Below are 23,248 nucleotides of genomic sequence, written 5' to 3'. Positions count from 1 at the left end.
TATAATGGAGTCAAAAATTTCTAAGAGAGATTATTTTTATCCAGTTCATTAAGGGGGACAATTCATCACAAACTTCTTTTAAAAATCAAGATGAGTTCTGTGGTTACTTAGAAGCTATATTAATGTGGCTTTATATGAACTCAGAAAGGTATTTTAGAACTCCTTTTCCCGTTTTCATTTCCATCACCCAGCTTTGTTTTCTTTGTGCAAATATCTAGGCCAAGGCTTCTTAAGAATATAAAAGAGAAAAATAAAAAAATGAAACATACAATCAATGGAAGAAGTCCAGAACTGAATTACTTTCCAAGTGAGCTCTGCTCGTATTTTCTATTAGGGCACTGATGACATCCATCCTGCCCCTCATCTTTCTCTTTGTTTGCGTGATGAGAAAAGTCACCAACTTAGAGCTTGCATTTAGGCAAAGGAAAAAAAAAATGTCACCGGAGATTGTTTTAGATTCCACAAAGAGGAAGATTAAGCTCAGTCTTGCATAAATCACATTACAAACTAGATTAAGAGTCAAGAATAGTAACAGGTGTTGGGGCACCTGGGTAGTTCAGTCGGCTGTGCATCCAACTTTGGCTCAGGGCATGATCTCGCGGTGCACAAGTTCGAGCCCCACCCAGGGCTCACTGCTGTCAGCACAGAGCCCACTTAGGGTCCTCTGGCCCCCTCTCTCTGCCCCTGCCCTGCTTGCGCTCCGTCTCAAAAATAAATACACATTAAAAAGAATTTTTTTTCAAGCATAGTAACAGGTGTTGATTCACGTGGAAGTTCCCGAATGCACTCACAGAGCGTCTTGCTAATGGAAATCAACACCCCGCGTACCCGTCTCTGAACTCCGCTCTTGTCTGTTTCCTCCACAGAGCTACAGTGAACCTGTTGACGTCAAGACCTCTCAACCTCCTCAGCTGATCAACTCAAAGCCGTCAGTGTTCCATGGGCCCAGCCAGGCCCACTCAGCTCTGTACCTAAGTTCCCACTACCACCAACAACCAGGAATGAATCCTCACCTAACTGCCATGCATCCCAGTCTCCCAAGGAGCATAGCCCCCAAGCCGAATAACCAAATGCCAGTGACTGTCTCTATAGCAAACATGGCCGTGTCCCCCCCTCCTCCCCTCCAGATCAGTCCACCTCTTCACCAGCATCTCAACATGCAGCCGCCCCAGCCACTCACCATGCAGCAGCCCCTTGGGAACCAGCTCCCCATGCAGGCCTTACACTCACCGACCATGCAGCAGGTAGGTGCCCACACCCCGGGCTCCCCTTGTTCCGAAGTGCTGGGGGGTGGGGGTCTGTCCATCCAGCGAAAGGGGTAGGGGGGCATGTGTGTTCCGTTCTGTTGAATGGAGAGAAAATGGAAGGTATTCGACCAATTTCTGAAAAATATAACTTATAGGCGGTGAGTTTGGGCAGCATTACATGCTCACAACAATGGATCGTGGCTTCATTCCATGATCACCCCCCGGCTTCCGACCACGTCTCTAGAAATCGCACTTCTAATCACCCTCCTTGTTTTCTGCTTCTTGAGTAAAGTACGTTTATAATTTTGAGATGCCAAACACTGTTAAAGATTTCTTGGGGACTGAGGAATCTACCTTTAAAAAAATTGTTTGGAAAGTCTCGATGGGTATGCCTGTTGAGGCCAACGAATGCTGCAAAACGAAATCAGACCCACCGTCTTTCGATATTCGGAAATATCAAATTGGCACAACCTTAAAAGTACGAAGAAATGAAAGTTTCAACCAGTGTTTTATTTAAAAATGGGTATGTGGCTGCTGCATAAATCAGAAAACACAGGAAGTTTGAAAGCCTCTCTGCCTACTCCCCCAATTGTTGAACCCGCTTGTGTGCAATCTTAGCTTGACTTTTCTTTGAAATCAAGTGTGCCTCTAGGATTTGGTGTTATTGGAAAATTTTAAAATGAGGATCAAATGGTACAAATGAAACTAAATATAAAGCATTCAAGAATCCTGAAAACTTGCTTTGAAAATACAGACCAAGGTAAAAACTACAAATCACATCAAATTCAGCTAGCGCTTTTATAAGCCAATGACTCTATTATAGTTTCCAAAGCAATAACTAATTATGTGAACTCAGGCTTCTTATAGAATTGATATCTGGAATTGATATCTATAGAATTGATTCCTCTGTGGAATTTGAGTCCACAGTCAGACCAGAGTAGGGTGGAGAGGAGACAGGAAGAAGAATCAAATATATGTAGCCCCAAATTTATTTTTATTATTATGATTATATATTCGGATTCCTGAGAGCTGACAATAGCAAACCTTAATATATTGCCTTAACTTATCCTTAATTTCAGAAAATTTATAGTGCAGGAACTAGCATTATCTTCATTTTATAAGCAAGGAAACTCAAGCTTGGCAGAGTTAAGTAATATGCCCATAATGTTGGTGCTAGAATTGAATTCAAACCCGGTTCTGTTCAGAAATCACAGCCCAGGTTCTTTTTTTTTTTTTTAATTTTTTTTTTTTAACGTTCATTTATTTTTGAGACAGAGAGACAGAGAGAGCATGAACAGGGGAGGGTCAGAGAAAGAGGGAGACACAGAATCTGAAACAGGCTCCAGGCTCTGAGCTGTCAGCACAGAGCCCGACGCGGGGCTCAAACCCACGGACCGCGAGATCATGACCTGAGCCGAAGTCGGACGCTTAACCGACTGAGCCACCCAGGCGCCCCACAGCCCGGATTCTTAAATGCTAGGCCTGCTGCCTCTCACTCTTAATCATTCTTTTTTTTTTTAATGTTTTCGTTTTAATTTATTTTTGAGAGAGAGAGAGCATGAGAGGGGAGAGATTGATTGGTGGGGGCTCTGTCCTGACAGCAGGGGCCTGATGCAGGGCTGGAACTCACAAACTGCGAGATCATGACCTGAGCCAAAGCCAGAAACTCAACTGACTGAGCCACCCAGGCACGCCTCACTCTTAATCATTCTTATAGACTATTACCGGTTTTGTATTAGAAAGCCTGTGTCTCCTAAGAATTTGGAGAGTCTTTAAATTCTAGTTCGTTCTCAGATTAAAATGGTAATAGCAAATGGACTCACCTCTCTACTGAAGTCTTCCCTGATCCCTCAGCCAAAGATACTGAGAAAGCTCTGATGGTTTATTACCCATGTTCAAGAATGTAGTCTTTGATTCACTAGGGAAGAAGACTGGGGAAAAGCCAACTCCCACCATCATACTTGTCCACAGCGGTGTCTGTGACTGTCAAGTGACATTCATAAGGTCAAATTTCCACTCTTTCTATCAGTCATCACTCACAATAGAAGGGCTACCCTTGGGTGCCCTTGCATTTTAATGAGCCAGTGGGGTTTGCGTAAAGAATGAATGGTTTGAGGAACACGACCTTGCGTCCTTGGGTTGACTCCTGCCAAAGGTGCTGCCTGGCTGAGGGCTCACGTCCTGCTCATGATGCTCTACTGCAGGTCAGTTTCTTCTCGGAGAAAGAGAGAGAGAGAAAGCACAGTCCCCTCCACCAAGGTGAGGGCTACAGCTCTGTTTAGAGAAGACACCCTTTTTTCTGACTTACCCACTCAGATGGTTCCTTTTTGCATGTATACAAACACCTCGGATGAGCTAGCTGTGATCCTGAGTAGTTTTCAAACATCTCAGAACTACATAAGGGCCACATGTGAAAACGCAGGAGATTTGTCTTTCTACATGGAGTCAGAACCGAACAGGAAAAAATAGAACAGATGACATTGGGCACGTTGTTCATCAATCTTTAAGTCAGTTCTATTAGTGTGTCTCAAAAAGTGTTCTTACTGAGACCGTAGGACCTGATTTCAATTTACATTCATAATAGAAGACACAATGGCATGCACCCAAAACGGAGAGTAAATAGCCAAAAGACTACAGTGACTAAAATGCCTTTTATCAATGACTCGATCATGGTGGGTGAAATGAAACAATTGTTGAATGGGCAGGTGAACAAATGAGCAATTAAAAAAAAAAAAAAGAGTAACGGAAGGGTTTAAATATTAGGAGAAATTATAGGTTAGTTTGTAGAATCTCGGTTCTTTGGAAGTTTGGGGTTTTTTTATTTCATTGATTCAAAAAAGATTAATGGAACCCCTAACCGGTGCCAGGCACTGTCTAGCCTTTGGAAATTGAATGATAAATGAGGACAGGTAATGAGGCCTCGGTCCCCCACGCAGCTGACATCAGAGTTGGGGGGCGGTTGTGCTGTGTTGGTGGTAATAAGATCCTGCGGGGGGAGAAAAACTGAACTGGAATTCGAGCTGCGGGCTGTGTAGAGAAATAGCAGAGCCTTCAGCTGCAGTGGGTAAGGGAGGCCCCTATGGAGGGCTCACACAGCCATGAAGGGAGAGGAGAAAGCAGCCTTTCTGAATCAGAAGGTGGAAAGTGGAGGTGGGACAACCAGCAGAGGGCAGAAGCAGGGAACAGAGGCTCTGAGGCTCGAGCTGGAAGGACCCGCCTGGGGAGGAGCGCGGCTGGTCCAGGACACTGGAAGGAGGCCAGTGGGGAGCACGGCGAATGAGGGAGAGGCATGGGGGCTGAGGTCAGAGTCACAGGCAGGTAAACGGAATAGGATCTTCAGGGTAGGGAGACCAGCAGCCCCAACAACTCGATACTCCTAAAATCAGGATCAGAAAGTCTGTCACCCTTGATGTCACTCAATTTATTACCATCACCACAGTCTGTCAAGGCCGGTGTTCAAGTTCTCAAAGTTGGTCTTTAGCCTGTAGTTGTAGAACCAGGTTGCGGATGAAACTCAACCTGTCCGATTCACCATCCAAACCACCTGTATCCTGAAGAGACTTGCTTCCTGGGTGTGGGGGCCATGTTCACATACTCAAATGTGAAAAGAAAAAAAAAAGAAAAGAAAAAGAGAGAAAGAGAAAGCAAGTTAATGGCTACCGTATTTTTAATATAATCTCGTATTTCAGTATTACTTTACCTATTTCACTCTCCTTCTGAAAATGAATATATCCTACAAAACCAATCACATAGTCCACCAGGAAAAATAGTTTCATTTTTTTCCCCCTAGAACAATGTTTTATACACCAAGCCCATGGACCTGCCTTTTTTTCTTTTTTTCTTTTTTTTGGTCCAGTTTTCTTCCTTTATTTTTTTTTTTCCTGTTCACTGTATTGTCGAATGAGGTCACGAGAAAAAAAAATCATTAATATCTGTCAACTTCCTTTATAACCTTAAGAAAAAATCTTTGTATGATATCACACAGACAGATTTTCAATTTCCTCGTGTAATAAACAGCTGCTTTAGGATTTGGGTGTAATTTAAAGGTTTAAAAAAAAATCACATTGAGATTGATGAATAAATCAGTTGTGAAGACAAAAACATTGATGCCTGTTGAAAATACCTCTCCAGACAGGCAGGAAATGAAATTAGTTCCCAGTAAAGTGTGGATATGAGGATCACTGTTCGGTTGTGCTACAGGCTTTTTAGGACTTGCTTTGGTAGAACAACAAAACCACTAGGGCTACAGAAATCTAATTAAAGAGCAAATGTCCCTTCTGACATCAAATCAATCTTTATCACGTTTTCTATTTTTATTTCAATATGGCACCAGAAAATGAAATTTACAATTCCAGGCATGCTACAAAACAGTTGGTGATTTTTCTCTTGAGCATTAAAATGCAAAATATTCAGCCTTGTTTAATTAGGCCGCTAAGCAAACATTTTCCAAAAATGTGTATCATCATTGTTGTCTCATATTTACATCAATAGTAAAAACATACTTAGCTCTAGGTTCAACTTCAGCATCTCTCTGTATAGTGTTCAGAAGAATGCTTCATTTTCCAAATCGAAAGCAAGTAAAAGAATGTTACTCCAGGCTCTGCCTGTATTGTTCTTGATCCTTGCTCGTTTTGATATTACTGATCTTCTTAAATTGAGGCATGGAGGTTGGCTGACTTTGAAATCTTTGAACTTCGTAGATAACACCTAATTTGGGTTTTATAACCTGAAGTTACCCATTTAATCTTAAACTAATAGCCCGAGGAGGAGCGTTCTCCTCATATTCTCTCACCCAACCTTGAAGAACCATTCTCATTGGATGGGAATAAAGCGGTGGTGATTTCTGTTGTTGATTGTGTTGGCTTAGGTGGAAGGCAGTTGGCTTGTTTCTGTGTTTTGCTCTCTCGTTATGTTTCCATACCTTCAACTAACTCGAGATATTTTCAACTGCTCTTTTTTTGACACCTGTTTACTTTTAGGTTACGTTTTATCGGTTGTGCCAAAATCCAGTATGGAGAACTTTACATTAAAATGATAGGAAAGCCCCTGGCATTTACACATTTATACACCCCCGTGCCTTCCCGATGGTGGCCTGTGTTAAATTTTATTTACTGGAAAAGATGATTTACTGAGCCACTACTACAGAGTAGGCCCTGAGAATATCCAGTAAGCAGGGAAAACACCCTCTGATCTCAAGTCCCCATGGGCAGAGCCCTTAGGACAGGGGCTAAAATGGAAGTCAACACAAGGCTCCTCTCTCTAGGAGCTTTGTCCTGCTGTTTGCCCCGTATCATACTAGACTCTAAGGAAAGAAGTCAAGAAAGCTGGACGGTCACCCCCATCAAGACAAGATTCTATGACCATAATGCAGTGAATACATTTAATCAAAGCCAGTGGGACTCCTCATGTGAGAGATACAGCACTGTCTGGACAAAGAAAGGAAATCAGCCTGGAAAGGACACAAACATCCAGTTATACCTCTTAACTTTTCACCTTCCTATTTTAGAAAATGTTGATGGCTTTGAGCTGCAGGTGGTGTCTACACAAACATACTTACTGTCCACAAACCAGTTGTGAAATGAGAAAATACTCTGTTCCTTTTAGTCCGTGTGAGGTCGAGTAGTCAGGCTGGCTGAATTCTCTGCTTTTTAATGGTGTGCCTCTAATCATCCAAAGGTTTGTCTTTCATCTACGGCTGTGGTGGGAGTTGGTGTGGACATTGGCTTGAAGTCTTTATCATTGGAATGGAAAACAAATTAGTATCTTAAAACCAAAATGGAGAATTGAAGACATTTGATAATAGGTACTTGGAGTGTTTACCCGAGACACTGAAACATGAATCAAGGTCTAAGGAAATATCCTTAGTTAAAAATCAATCCTCTGATCATTCTGCTGAGTTAAAAAAAAAAAAACAGTAAAAACTCAATATTATGCCTTCCAAAGCTCCCTGCAAGTAAATAGGGAGTGATTCATTTTTAAATCTCTTGATTTTTCAGTGGTTAAAAACCATGCATGATATCTGCAGCAGAAAGAGACAACCACGAGATTAATTAAGTTGCTTTTTTGGTCATTTCCAGCAAAGCTTGCTTATGCTGCTCTTGAATTCACCAGATAAGCTAAAAATAAATCTTAGTGTATAATGCTTTTTGTTTACCAGATATAGCTATATACTTCAGAGAGTCTGTCCTTGAATTTTTAATAGCTTCGCAAGGATTAAAAGTCAACACTTCACCATACCAGTGTATTAAGAAGAATCTTCCTGAAGTCGATTATTATTTGGCAGCTAATAGACTTTTCAATTAAAAAATATTTGCTCTGTCTTACACTTTTCCTTCTCTGTGTTTTCCATGGCCAAGTTGCTTTGAATCTCTTTCCTCATATTAGTCCAACAACTGTTAAAAAGCTTTGGTTGAAATTTTTTAGCTGAGAAAGAAGCACAAATAAAAGAAGAAGCAGATGGTCCCTTTGTGACTGATTGAAGAAAACGGGTTTTGAGAACAATATGTGAATAGGTGTAGTCTAATAAAACACTCAGCCACCTGCTGCCTGAATCCTTCAAAAGAGATTCTGTTGCATATTCTGGGGATTAACTATTAATGTATCCTTAGGTTTGATAGAAAACATAAACCGAGGGACCCTTTTGCTTTGTGTTGATTGAGTTGGCTTCCCCATATTTTAAATTGTTCCTCAATTCAATTTATCTGCTCAAGAGTGTAATTAAAGGTTTTCTAACGCGTGGTTAAATGAAGGAAAGGTAAGAAGAATAGGGTTGCGGGCACTTCTTTTCTACCTTTGTTTTAATTCTTCTGGGCCCTCTGGATACGTTTGCCCTTGCAAAGACACCAGCAAGAAGGCCCTAGTGTGTTTGCAAACAATGGATAAATATTTACGGCCTCCTCTTCTTAACAAGGCACTTTGATCCTTATTTGTGGACTTGCTTTCCCTTTCAGGGATTTACTCTTCAACCCGACTATCAGACTATAATCAATCCTACATCCACAGCTGCACAAGTGGTCACCCAAGCAATGGAGTACGTGCGTTCTGGGTGCAGAAACCCTCCCGCCCAGCCGGTGGACTGGAATAACGACTACTGCAGTAGTGGGTAAGTGGCGGGTCATCGCCACCTGCTGGTGGACAGCTCTCATAGCATGCTTGGTGTCCCCTGCTCCCGAGTAGAGGGCAAGAGCCGTCTTTCTTCTTCCCGCTTTCTAAAAGATGATCTGGCTCTCTCCCACTCTAACCAGATCATCTTTTAGACAGCGGGAAGAAGAAAGATGGCTTAAAAACTGAGATCCCTGTCCCGTTTAACTGTATACTTTCCCAGGGCCCAGCCCCATCCCTCAAGCTAGAACAAACAGACGAACCTCCCCCTCGGTCGCCGGTAGCACTAGCCTTCCAACAAGACACGGCGTGTCTGTTTTCTCTTCACACAGGGGCATGCAGAGGGACAAAGCGCTGTACCTCACCTGAAAGTCTGAACACCTCTTCTTTCCACTGAGGAATTCAGGGAAGTCTCTTCACCGTGGATTGCTTTGTACAGTCAAGGCAGTTCTCCATTTTATTAGAAAATCCAAGTTGCTAAGCACTTAGGACCATTTGAGCTTGTGGGTCACCCACTCTGGAAGAAATAGTCATGCTTCTTTCTTATTTTTTTAATCCCTTCTGGACATTGTTTTTCTTCTTCCCTGAAGGAAATTTGGACCATTCAGATTTTATGTTGGTTTTTTGCTGTGAAGTGCTACGCTATAGTAACTGCCTTAGCAACTGTAGATGTCTCGGGTAAAAAGTCCTGGATTTTCCATTGGTTTTCATAATGGGTGTTTATATGAAACTACTAAAGACTTTTTAAATGGCTTGATGTAGCAATCATAGCAAGTTTGTAAATAGCATCTATGTCACACTCTCCTAGAGTATAAAATGTGAATGTTTTTGTAGCTAAATTGTACTTTGAAACTGGCTCCTTCCAGTTGATTAATTTCACAATAGGGGTTAAATTGGCAAACATTCATATTTTTACTTCATTTTTAAAACAACTAATAGTTCTATATTTTCAAAATATTTGAAAAAAAAACGTATTCCCAAATGATTTTAATTTAAAAACAAATTGGCTTTGTCTCATTGACCAGACAAAAAGAAACTAGTGCTAAGGGAAACGCGAACACATTTATTTTGTACTGCAGAAAAATTGCTTTTTTGTATCACTTTTTGTGTAATGGTTAGTAAATGTCATTTAAGTCCTTTTATGTATAAAACTGCCAAATGCTTACCTGGTATTTTATTAGATGCAGAAACAGATTGGAAACAGCTAAATTATAACCTTTACATATGGCTCTGTATTATTGTTTCTTCATACTGTGTCTGTATTTAATCTTTTTTTATGGAACCTGTTGCGCCTATTTATGAAATAATAAATATAGGTGTTTGTAAGTAAATTTGTTAGTATTCGAAAGAGGTTTCTTTGATGTTTTAACTTTTGCTGGCAAAAAAAAAATTCACGCTTGGTGTGAATACTTTATTATTTAGTTTTTACAGTGACATGAATAAAAGCAAACCTACTTTTCATTTTAGCAGCAAATTAAAGTCACCCATCCTTATTTCTACATTTCTTTGGTTGACGCAAACAGAAAAACTGATACTTAAGAACTTCCTTTCTTCGTACGCTATAACAGAGAATTGCCCCAAACGTCACACAAACTCCAAGACTAAACAGATGGGTTCTCTCTCCGAAAAGGGTTGCTTCTTGGTTCTCAGCTGGTTTTAGTCAATTCTGTAAATGCCCCTCCTCCAAAAAAAAACAAAAAACAAAACAAAACACCTGCAGTCCAATCAACTAAAATTCCTCAACCTGCATGCTTCTCACAAGATCCAGAAAACACTTAGGAATTAACGCAAGGATGGGAGGAAGGACGGGGGAAGCATACTGTCGGGAATATGTCTACAAATGAAAGGTGAGTAACCAGAAAGCAAAAAAGAAAAGGGAAGCATTCCAAATTCGAAAGCTTTTGCTCGAAATGGAGATGCGTGTTGTCTGTCCTGCCTCCCCAAGCTACTTCTGTTTCCTGAATTCCTGAGTCTTCCCAGAGAATTCTGAGGGTACTAGAGATTTGCTAGGGAACCAAAAGCACTGAGAATCTGGCTGAAGGTTGGCAGAGCTTTTGCATCAAAAAGAGCTAGCCGATCACCCCCCGACAGGGGATTGCTTTAAGAAAGCTAGTCTGGTTGGGAATCAAGAGGATGGCTGGTGCGTCTTTCATGGAATGTGTGAAATTAACTTAGCACCTTAACGAAATACAAATAGATGCATTGTGTAACCCAGTCAGAATGAAAAAGCCAAAAGGTATGCTTGCTTTGGAATGATTTTAGGCATTGTACAACCTTGAATCACTTGAGCATGTAATAACTAATAAATAATGCAGATCCAATGTGATTATTAAAATGACTGTAGCCGAGAGCTCTAATTTTCCTGTCTTGAAACTGTATAAGGACTCATGTGATTAAGTTCACAGTTTATTGTTTGTCTGTTTAGTATTTTAGAAATATACCAGCACTACTAATTACCTAATGTCTTTTATTTATTATATTATGATAAAGTAAAATTTTCACTTGCATTGTCTAAACCGAGAAGGTGATTACCGGGATGAGAACCACCACCTTTTGACTTTGTCAGGCAGTCTGTACAGAGAAGTACAATGTTGTTTACAACCTTTCTAGAGCAGGTGTGCAACCAGGGTAGAGAGAGTGTTAAAACTCAATACCAAAAAAAAAAGGAAAAAAAATGTAAATAAAAGAAAATACATCATAAATAAAAATTATTACCATGAGTGACCGTATTCTATCTGGATATCCATCAGTCTCTAAAGGACACCCAGTCAGATGACAAATCCCAAGAAAAATTTCATGGCAGGAGTGATGAGGCGCAGTAGGGATTAACGCCTGCCGGGCCACAGATGTTCTTTCTGGAAGCACTGAGAATGCCCTCTCATCCACCTGAGCGCTCGTACTGTCAGGTGTTGCTTGAGAAACCTCCACCTCTCTGGGTGGCTCAGTCGATTAAGCGGTTGAGCATCCGACTTCAGCTCGGTTCACGATGATCTCCTGGTTCGTGAGTTCGAGCCCTGCATCCTGTCAGTGCAAAGCTGGCTTCAGATTCTCTGTTCCCCTCTCTCTCTGTCCCTTCCCCGCTCGTGTGCTCTCTCTCTCTCTCTCAAAAATAAATAAGCTTAAAAAAAAAAAAGAAAAGAAAAGAAACCTCCACGTCTAAGGAAGCCGGCATTCAGCCTGGGCACAACATCTTGTAGCTTGTGACTCAAAGGGACAGTGATGGTATACACCGAGTCCCTGCCATGGTGCTTCGCAGGGTTCCTGGACCTCAAAAAAAGTCATTCTGGGAAATTCAGCACTGCTACTGAACCTGTAGTATCTTTACCAAAATACCAAAGTCAAAATTATAACGAATTAGAAAAGAAAAAACAAAGTGCCCCGGTGGTTAAGAGAGGGTTAACCTGTGTCTGTAGCATACACAGGAAAGAATCCTTCAAAATCCCAATTCCTGGGGCGCCTGGGTGGCTCAGTCGGTTAAGCCTCCGACTTCGGCTCAGGTCATGATCTCGCAGTCCGTGAGTTTGAGCCCCGCGTCGGGCTCTGTGCTGCCAGCTCAGAGCCTGGAGCCTGTTTCCGATTCTGTGTCTCCCTCTCTCTCTGACCCTCCCCCATTCATGCTCTGTCTCTCTCTGTCTCAAAAATAAATAAACGTTAAAAAAAAAATTTAAAAACCCAAAATCCCAATTCCCATGTCCAGCGGACAATGGAAAACTGGTCAACTAATGACTTCAAATTAGGGAACATGGCTAATGAAAGTTGGTCTCTGTGATTGTTTTCACCTGTTTTCACCTGTTGCTTAAAGGGACCACACCCATTGGAAAAAGGACACGAGCGTCCACGGGGAGCCTTGGCTGCAGGGAACAGTGTGTCCTGGCTGGATTCATTACTAGGATTTGTTTTTTTAATTTATAAATTCAAAATTAAAAATCAGCACATCAGCAGCCAGTCTCCTTCTTCCCATGGAGCTTTCACCTTTTGCCAAAGAGTTGCCCTACTCACTCGAAAAGACAAATTGATTGAGGCGTGTGAAATTGTCAATATTTGACCCTTTACCTCTAAAAACTAGCAATTGTGAATGGTTCCACCCAATGTGTTTCAGACCTGAAGACGATGGGGTTGGGGCTACAAAATTAGATACAATGTCACACGAAATCAGTTCTTTACAAAGTCCCAGGGGCAGGTACTCAGAGAAGTAATCACTTACGTGTGTTTACAAAGTGCCCCACTTCAGAGCAGTCACAGCTACATTAAATTAAGAATATTTTAAATTACCAGATCCCAGTAAATCCCAATAAACATCCTCAAAGTTTTTGTTACACACAGATGTTCTTTTAATGTTTATTTGTGGAAAGGGAATTAGGTCTTCACTTTGTCATTTCGTTCACATTTCTCGTGTTAAGGTAACAGAAACACAGAAATTCATCTCTTTTGCTGGTGACTGAACAGGGAAGTAAGGGCAAGGCAAGATACAGAATTTACATCATAAGTTTAACCCCCAAATGCTAACTGTACTGAGTCACCTGATGGGTGAATTCATGAGTCAGTCACCCCACAGTACAAGGTTCTCCTTGTTTTCCTACAATAGAGTAATCTCCTAACTTCCAAAGCAACTTGGAATGCCATAGCACATAGTAGGTGCACAATAAATGCAATGGCATGTGGAGAGATGAGTGAAACATCGCAGATTGTCCTCAACAGGAGTTGTGTGATGTTTACTTGATGATTTAAGAGCTCTTTAAATATAGAAGGGCATGAGATATTGCAGACAAGCATTAGGAGTGATGAAGAATGGAAAATTTTCATGAAGAAATCTAAGCTTACAAAGAGAAAGAGTTGTGCCATTTTTTGCGGGGGGGGGGGGGGAAGGGGTCTACATTATCAAGCAAGAGTTTCTAGTTGCAAAAGTAAAAAAAAGACACACTAGTCACATCGACAAAAACAGAAGCAAAGGAGAAAAAAGGTGCCGGACGAGGAGGAGTGTGGAATGCAGGGGAGAAGTTTCAGGAGACAGGGGTATGGAATGCTAAATTAAAACATCGATGCCCAGTATGCTGAACTTTCTTTTTCTGATTGCCAAGCGCTAGTATGACTTGATGAAATAAGTAAAGGACCGTATTTCCTGGACTCTGCCTAAATTGTTCCAGGCTAAGAAGAAGTGGTCCTAGCTTTTTTAAGACTCTCAAGAGAAGACATGGAACCAGGCACCATCACGGATCAGCCTTCCCCAACCAAAAAGTTTCCGAATCCTTACCCAAGACTGTTGCTTCGAGAAGGGGCGTGGGGTGCGGGTGGGGGTAGGGGGGCTTCCTGGCATCATCACTCTCAAGAGAGGAAGGAGGGAGGGAGAGTCTCCCCGAACCAACAGGCACACACTTCGCGATACACGTGCATACAGAGACACTAGACTTTGCCTTCCCATCTCTGACTTAGTCAACATGTTCCCACGTGGACCCAGGAACAGATAACACTGTTACCTGTCAACTGCAGAGCTAAGAAGCGAAGATGGAGTTCTTGTTCTGGGGCCGGGAGACAACAGACGACGCGGTCGTGTTACGGTTCCTCGCTGGCCGCGGTGGTGCCTCCTTAAAGGAGCCCACCAGCCTGAATCCTATGACTGTCCTGATTTCACATTTTATTAACGGCTTGCTAGCGAAGACATCCGAAAAGGAAATTTCATGCACACTGACCTGAGGCCAGGAAAAAAAAAAAAAAATACAAAAAAACACAGTGACTGAAAAATAAAGTGGAAAGACGTATCATTCTACCAAAGAAGAAGAAGGAGAAGGAGAAGGAGAAGAAGGAGAAGAAGAAGAAGAAATCCTTCTACAGAAAGACTACAACCCAAACTACAGTATTTTCAAGGCCGCAGAGTCCCTGTCTGACAATCGTGTGTTTACAACGACCCTAAGCATAATTGCTCTGATGGGCTGTCAGGGAAAAGATTAATTTGGCAAAGATTAGTATTGACTCGCTGTTTATTAAGGCTTTTAAACAGCTGTATCTGGCAGCATTCCTGTAAGTGCCTGTCATATCTGAAAATCAGCCTCACACCCTGGTGCTCGCCAGCTGTTACTAAACAATCTTCCACCACTTTGAATGTCTTTCTCTAGGCCCAACAGCAAGAGCAAACTATTGCCAAATTAGCCCTTTTCTCCTCCTGTCACTTTTTTTTTTTTTTTTTCCTCTCTGAGGTGGGGGTGGGGAGCTTCTGAACGCCGAAATGTCAGCTCGTGGCCGATGGCTTGGCTGATAAGAGCTGCCGGAAGTCAGTAGGTGGTTTGGGTGCAAGATGAACCCCCTCCCCACATGGAGAGTGGTAGCGCTGTGAGTCACCTCACGCAGACAACAAAACCACAGCCTGCAACTGTTACAAGGCAAAAGGTTTTAAAGACAGTTAGAAAGGGGGCGGCCAGAGGTTCGGGGCCCTCAGATTTCCAAAACGAATGTTTGGTCTCCTCCGGCCGGCGCTTGCCCAAATCCGGAGCAGAGCCCGCCGAGGGGGGGGGCGGGGAGGACCCTCGGGGAAAGTTCCGGAGCTGCCTTTGGTCTTTATCGTGGGGACTGAGGTTGCTCCCTAGCACTCCGAAAGTGCTAGGAGGTGCTAAGAGGACCAGTCACTTGGTAAAACATGCACCTCGCGTTTTGATTCAGTGGAAACCTGTAGAGTAAGACGGGTTCGGATGGTTTGAAGTCTGGAAAAAATAAAGGGGGGGGGGGTGCAGATGGAGTTTTGCACTGGAATAAGACCTCGCAGTTTCAAATCCAAGTACAGTCATAAAGGCAGTGGAAAGAATGACATTCCAATGTAGTTAAACATCAGGCTATAAAGGCCCCAGTGTTATGGGCAAAGTCACATGAGTCTTTCCAAAAGGACTGCTTTCCCGAGGATTAATCTCAACCTGTTTGAGTTGCATCAGACTGAAATAAGCTGTCAGAGCAGCTGCGAAAGAATATTGTCATCTCTTCTGGCACTTTCTGTTACTCTGCGTGCGGTGGGGGGAGGGGAGGGAGTTGGCCTACGGGGCCAGGTTTTCTGGATGGGCATTGAAAGCAGGTGTTTGTCAACGTCCAACCTCCGAGTAACGTTGTTTTGAAGTCCCGGCCGTGGATGCAGTCTGATGCTTGACGTGGGAACTGGGATCACACCCCGCGGAGCTGGAAGGCGTAGACAAATGAACCGTACTGCTCAGCCCTGAGCTAGGCCCTTCCCCCTCAGGCAGCCACGGTTCCTACTTCTTTCCCTGCACCATGATGGTGGGTGAAAGGCTGAGGAGACATACTGCTAATTCAGCACTTCCGATGGGAGAAATGAAGTGACTCACTATGGAGAGCAAAAGGCAAGAGATGTGTTTCACTGAGCCCCACCGAACCCCGCTGAGCTGGGCTCACCGCTGAGAGCTTTCCTTCCTGGTCCCGCCCAGGCGAGGGACAAAGGAAAATCCAGAGCGCGGAAGCTACTGAAAAATTAATCTATGACCGTAAGTCACCGAGCATTCCAAATCCTAAAATAGGCCTAGACTCGTGTGGCCATCTTCCAGGGCAAGAGCTCCCGCTGTAGGAGGCCTGCCCGCTCTGAGAAATTAGGCCACATGTCAGATTGTGCAGAAATGCACGCTCTCCACTTGATTGGGTGGTGCCTTAAACCTTACATAAAAGGAGCATCCCCACTGCTGGAGTCAAAGCCCACCCGTTGCTAGTTAAGTTAAACTGAGCGAATACAGCGTCAGCCATTTATTCCAAAAAATGAATATTAGTAGAATTCAAGAAACTCCAGGGTGGGGTGGGGAGGGGATCACTTCGGTGTATTCTTAATCATGCTTTGCGGGACAGCATTTGGCAAACGTGTTCTTCGTAGCTTCTTTTTGGTTCGGTTGCCACTCACTGGCCTGTAATTCTTTGATTATTCACACGAGTAAACGGAGCATGGGAGGTGCAGGAATCAACTCCTTGGAGGGCTCACTGTGCTTACCCAAGAACCAAAGAGAACAATGAATGAAGGGAAGCCATGCCCATGGCGCGTGGTTCATGGATAAAAGTCCTTCCAGGAACTTAACGTTATGGGTATGAGGGTCAAGCCCGTAGAAATTGTACCATAGGCCCCGAGAATCATTAAGTCTGTCTTTGATCTGGTTCCATCCAGTCTCCCAAGCCTGAGGAAACTGGTTGGAATACATCTCTCCATAAACTGTAACCAACTCTGTGGAGTATTTTGTATCTTGCTGTGTGTGTGTGTGTGTGTGTGTGTGTGTGTGTGTGTGTGTGTGTGTTTATCAAGGTAGACCCACAGAAACCTAAATCTGGTCTTGGTTAGAGTTTCATACAAGAAGAAAAACGAATGGCAGATCTAAATGAAACTGCAATTTCCGGGTAGTATTACAAAATACACATATCTACAAAACCATTCTAGCTGTTGAGTTGGGTCACTTTTAACACCTGGTTTCAAGATGTGGTTTCAGCAGACCAACATAACAGAAGTGACAGTCCTTTACAACGCCGAGGTCCCTTGGAGTAGCTCTAGATTAGGTTTTCTTCTCTCTCTCTCTCTCTCTCTCTCCCCCCCCCCCCCCCTTCTCTCTCTTCTCCCAGGGAAAGAAGCTGCTACTTTATGTAACCTATCAGTTTCTCTAAATGATCCTGGCCTTGCGTTCCCAGCACAATCACCTTCAGCACATGGACAGCTGGGGGAGCCAGATTGCCCGCAGCCAGCACGAGTTGGTGTCATTGTCACTTTGCTGATCACTTTGTTAATTCTCAGATAAATGGAGAGAAACTCCATTTTCTTCCCTCCCCCTCTTCTTTCTAACATAGTGTAGAGCAATCAGGAGTCTCTGAGGACTTTTCTATATGACTTCCCATTTCACACCACAGATGGTTTAGATAAAAACTATTAGTTTCATTTATTCCAACAGCTTCATTTCACCAAAATGAGCGTATTTTTAGCATTTTGCCTAAAGGTTTGCTCCCCCCATTTTTTGTAGATGTAAAGGAGTTTGGCTGATGCCTCGGGCTTCTATCAGCACCTTTCCTGCCGCCCCCCCTCCCCCACAGCTTTTGGACTGGAGCAAAGTTGGGGAGTCCTCTAAGACACAATTTACTTTTTTAAAAAGTGGTGTTACGACGCGTTCACAGATGTGATCTTGTCTTAACAACCCTCGAACGTTTGCATTCTTCCGTGAGGTTAGTTGTGATCTTTTCCATTGGAGCACAGCGACTGTAATATACATGCCTGCCTAACCGGAGTGCCAGCTCTTTGTCTTGGTTTTCTCTTGATGGCATTGCCATCAACAATGAATATTTTCATTTGCACACCACCCTGAGAAAAAGAACGCTTCAGGATACATATTCAAAGAGAGGGCCTCCCAACAAACAAGTTCGAAACTTTACCCACTTTTGGTTGTCGCACAGCGTAGATGGCGGATGTTATCTTACGTTCAGTTCCTGGGCCAAGACAAGAATTTTTTAAAAATTGTCTGTTATTACTTTAGGATTAAAATGTCTGGCAGGTGGAAATATACATATATAATGTGATATGTAATACATGATATGTGATATGTGATTATATACATCCATCTGCCATTTTGAACCTTAAATAACAGCACATTTTTTAATTCTTGTCTTAAAAGTATTATAGATTTATATATATAATGATCAACTCTAGTATAAGCAGATTATATAAATATAATAATCTACTCTTTGTATAGATTATGTATGTAAGATAATCTATTCTAGTATATATAGATTATATAATAATCTCTAGTATATATAGGTTGTATATATCATAATCTAGTATATATAAGTTATTATATAATAATCTATATATTGATTATTATATATGATAATATACCCTGGTATATATGTTATATATATATATACATAAATATATAAATTATATATATAATCATATATATAATCATATATATAATCATATATATAATCATATATAATCATATATATAATCATATATATGATTATATATAATCATATATATAAAATCATATATATGTTATATATATAATCATATCTATGTTATATATAATCATATATATAATCATATCTATATATAATCATCCATTGTAGTATATATAGTAATCTACTCTAGTGACTCGTAACAAGAATTATACAGTGGTGTGAAAACTAGATTAATTTCGTAAAACATAGCTGGAGTAAACTAACCATCCTGGCTTTCAGATCCAATTTCCCCTCCCCCTCCCCATCTCCCTTACCTATTTGGGGATATTTCTGTTTTTCCTAGAGGGATCATGTGTGCCTATGGGCTCAATGGCCATGGATATGTAAATATTCCCTTATTATTTCCCCTTCTTTGTTTCTGAAAGCTTCAAGCCCTCGCATTCCTTCAGAGACTTTAAAGGCACCAAATATTGATGTTTTATAGGATTAAGCCAGAGCATGTCAGCATCCAAGCCTGGCTTTCTTGACCGCTAGGTTTTCAAGTAGCTCTTTAATCGTTCCTTTAACCCATTTAGATATAGGCGTAACCATCCACCCTCAATATAATGAACACAAAGCCGCCTTCACTGTAAGTCTACGTGCATGAATCTAAAAATGGTATAGCGGAATCATATATTCAAGCTGTACTTCTCAAACTTTAGTCTATTAAAAGTAGATTCCCAGACTCCATTCTCAGATAATCTGATTTAGTTAGTCTAGAGTGATACTCTCATATCTGTATTTTTATGGACATCTCAAGAGATTTGATGCAGGTGTGCACAAACTCATCCCATAAGGGGATGTCAAGTAAACCTTGCCATCACCTTTGAAGACTCTGAAATGCTCTGCTGCCATTGCCTAGAGTTAACACTGACTTGAAGAATGATTTTCATGATCACACACTCAGCTAACACATCTCTAAATTGTCCGATTAAATCTCTTAAACAGTCTTGCACAACAAGAAATCTAGGGATACCTCGACCCAGGCTATACAGTGCTCCACAAGGCCATCTCGCCCATCATCCTCACTGCCTCACTGAGAACTCTGGGAAGGAAGAAGGAAGAGAGAGGAAAAAGAGCCATGCCTTCAAAGACAAAAATCTCATAAGCACGTGACGATTCTCTAGACCAAGACATAGAGCAAATCGCCCCCCCCCGTGGTGATTTTTTTGGTTCCCCAAACCAAAGGAGAAATCAAATTCCTTTTACAATCACGACCACCTTCTAAAGAGACTGAGTCCTCTTACAAGAGGTGTTTGCTTGGTTGGGTTCGTTCTGCAGAACGCCACGATGGAATCGCATATGCAAAAATGAACGCAGAACTGAGTTCAGGTGCAGAGTCTAAAACGAGCTGAATTGCTCAACCAAAAACAGAATGCAGATAATTTTGAGTGACTGAAACTATTTTACCCTAAAAAGAGTGAGGATGAGGCGTTAAAAAGGAAGAAATATTGGAGTCAGTAACATGACCCTAGGGGCTCTGGGAGAGATGAAGTGGTCACCAGTGGCTTTTTAAGGGTATGTCCCTTAAGGAAACTCACGTGGCGCTGTGTGTGATAGCTATGACTGAAAACAAATCTACATGTTTATTAGTAGAAAAATGGGTAAATTGTGGACTATTCGTGCGATGGAATACTATACAACCACTAAGGAATGAGTGGGAACTACATGCATCGATGTTGAATACAAGAAAAGCAAGTAGGGGCGCCCGGGTGACTCAGTCAGTTAAGCGACCGACTCTTGATTTTGGCTCGTCATGATCTCATGGTTCATGGAATTGAACCCCAAGTTGGGCTCTGTGCTGACATGGCGGAGGAACCTGCTTGGGATTCTCTATCTCCCTCTCTCCCCTCCCTCCCCCACTCATGCACATGCAGTACCTCTCTCAAAAATAAATTAACTTAAAAAAAAATTTTTAATGTTTAATTATTTTTGGAGAGAGAGATACAGAGCATGAGCAGGAGAAGGGGCGAAGAGAGAGAGGGAGACACAGAATCCGAAGCAGGCTCCAGGCTCTGAGCTGTCAGCACAGAGCCCGACGCCGGGCTCGAACCCACAAACCGTGAGATCGGACCTGTGCCGAAGTCAGATACTTAACGGACTGAGCCACCCAGGTGCCCCCCCCCAAATAAATTAACTTTAAAAAGAAAAGCAAGTAAACAATGTCATATACAGTTAGACATCAATTATGTAAGAGTTAAAGACATGTAATACACGAACCTATACTGATTCCAGCCACATATATAAGTAAAAGAAGTAAAAAAACCAGGCATGAGAATAACACTTATTTAATGAGAGCAGCTGTCTACTGGCAGAGGGAAAGGAACAAGATTATATTCGGATATAATAATTATTATTAATTAATAACACTATACTATTAGCTGCTTCTGCCTCTGTATTTTAAATATTTCAAAATTTGAGTGTTCTCCATTTTAATCCCCAATACTCACTAACTTTTTTTTTTAATTTTTTTTTTCAACGTTTATTTATTTTTGGGACAGAGAGAGACAGAGCATGAACGGGGGAGGGGCAGAGAGAGAGGGAGACACAGAATCAGAAACAGGCTCCAGGCTCCGAGCCATCAGTCCAGAGCCTGACGCGGGGCTCGAACTCCGGGACCACGAGATCGTGACCTGGCTGAAGTCGGACGCTTAACCGACTGCGCCACCCAGGCGCCCCAATACTCACTAACTTAAGGACATTTGAGTCCAGGAACATTAAGCCTGAAATAGCCTGCATTTCAAGATTAAACAGTTTGCTCTCCCCCTAATTCCCTACCCCCACGAATGTTCCCCCACAATTTCACAAAAATCTTCTATACGCACGGGAATGTATAAGCATAATTTTCGCAGAGATCACAGAAAGGAGTTGAGTCCCACATCTGGGTCAGCACAAGGGAAAAGAGTAACAACTTGCACAAAGTGACAAAATAAATAAGAACTTCCCCCAAATGCAGCAAATGTTGGAGCCTAGGATCTGAGGCGCCCAAGAAGTATGAGCCCCACCCTCCCTCCCACTGCCCATGAATCCTCAGGAGCACAGAATGAGCTTTGGATTTCCACAGGACATGGGAGAGGGGCTTTGAGCAGATCTGACCAGGTCTCCAGAGCAAGGAAGCTTCAGACACATGTCCCTGTGTACGGTTGACATCAATGTAATCATAAAGAGAGTTCCACAATCTTTGGGCAAACACCTAAATATGGCTTTAATAATCAGAGCTTCCTTTTGTCTCTGTTTATTTTATTAGAATATGACATCCCTCCCCCCTTATATACTGTGGCTGGACTGAAGAAGAAAATGATAGGAATTTTCCAGATTTTTGTTTCCGATCTCCGAAACAGTTGTGTTCTGACTCCAGCACGTGGGGAAAGATCATTTGAAGCAGTCCTATCAAAACAAGAGAGTGTAAACACAAATCGTGGATACCAACCAAAGTGCCCTCTAGACATTCCCCATGTCCGAGTCTTTCCCAAAGCCAAGGTTGAAACCAGAGAACAGGATGGGTGCAGAATGAAAGAAGATACGTCGATAAGGGGACAGTGTCTGCCTCACACACGATAGTAATGTGTTAAGAACTAGGTTGCAGAGTTTGCTTTTAAGCCCTCTCAAAATATCTCTCTTCAAAATGGCCTCCTGAAACAGAATATAGCCAAAGGCCACATCAGAATGACGAGGACTCACGTTTTCTGGAAGCCTGGAAGGGTAGCGAGGAAAGAAAGAAAAAGCAGGGGGAAAAGTCCTGAATGAATCACTAAAGGCAGAATATAGTAACAACTGGGCTGAGTGGTGACTGAAATATTTCACATGGTTACAGGCCTGAGTAATTCCGATAAGAAATCTCCCGGAGACCGTATCTATTTTCTATCTACCTATTCCATGCCTACGTCAAGCTTAACTTGAGACTTCTTCACTCTCTTCTCCTAAAGATGCCCAGTAAGTCATTCAGGGAATGGATAGCAGCCGTTAAATGATCTCTCTCTCTCTCTCTCTCTCTCTCTTTCTGGCCTTTTCCAGTGCTTTGATTCTTATTTTAATTCTTAAGCGAGTCATTTATTTAATAGACAATCCTCTCCTCTGCAGCTATATGGAGAAAATGTTACTTGGAAACCCAAATGGTGTCAATGGTTCTTATGGAAGAGTGACATTTTCTGTCCATTTCTGAACCTCAACCAAAAGAATTCCTAGCCTGCCTTTGGAGAGGGTCTTCCCGGCCCGTGGCTTTTGCTTTTGGTGTATCGATTGGTTTTTCAATTGGGAGCTTTCTAATTCTCTAATTTAGTTGCGTAGTTTAGTAAAGAGTGAAAGCTCAAAAGAGACTTTGTTGTTTTCACACACATAAAAGAGACCCTCATTTCTCTCCCTCTGCCTCTCTTACTCTGGTAGGTAAAAATCACTTAGAAAAAGAAATCTCTCTTTCCTCTGTCAACCGTGTGATGAAAAAACTATTGAAAAGCATGATTTTAAGATTTTTTTAAAAATTAATGTTACTTTTTAAGACTACTCAAATCACTCCACGCTAAATTCTAACCCGAAAATGTCTTTGTGTATACCATTAATGGGAGATGGGGGGATGCCATCTTCAATAAAAATAGAAATCGATGCTTTCTGCTAAGACCAGCCGAATCTCTTTGAAGTGATGTCTAAGGGACGGTGCCGTAATTCCTACTATGAATAGATTTCTGGAGGCTGAGCCAATCAGTTAGTTGTTTCAAAGTTATGAGTCATATTAAGCTAATAATATAGAATGTTTTTTTCCTGAAGTCATTCTCCATCATCGCTCTTACAACTATCAGACCAGAGAGGTTTGATAACGCTAGGGGTTATGTGAGGGTGGGGAATTTTCGAGACGTTTATCTCTGGCTTGTAGTGTTATGATCTGTCTTGCCATGGGGCAGCCCAGGGCAGGCCGCAGCTGATGGGAATGCCTTTCTCACTAGGCTGACGCTCTCCCA

At 42.1% G+C, this 23,248-nt stretch overlaps 1 protein-coding gene across 3 annotated transcripts in view; it reads left to right on the top strand.

The window, feature by feature from the left end:
• The window catches only part of TOX (thymocyte selection associated high mobility group box), a 306,345-nt gene extending 296,523 nt beyond the window's left edge, over nt 1-9,822 (top strand). For all 3 annotated transcript variants that reach the window (XM_023248542.2, XM_023248541.2, XM_019822707.3), the window contains 3 exons: nt 867-1,244; nt 8,198-8,349; nt 8,681-9,822. In XM_023248542.2, the coding sequence (XP_023104310.1) occupies nt 867-1,244; nt 8,198-8,349; nt 8,681-8,717 (567 nt within the window). In that variant the 3' untranslated portion in view covers nt 8,718-9,822. The remainder of the gene's footprint in view (nt 1-866; nt 1,245-8,197; nt 8,350-8,680) is intronic.
• Nucleotides 9,823-23,248: the final 13,426 nt, after the last annotated feature.

The sequence above is a fragment of the Felis catus genome, chromosome F2, assembly GCF_018350175.1.
Source record: "Felis catus isolate Fca126 chromosome F2, F.catus_Fca126_mat1.0, whole genome shotgun sequence".
Classification (NCBI taxonomy): Eukaryota; Metazoa; Chordata; class Mammalia; order Carnivora; family Felidae; genus Felis; species Felis catus.
The sequence above is the reverse complement of the archived record's forward strand: the minus strand, read 5'-3'. Positions and strand labels throughout refer to the sequence as shown.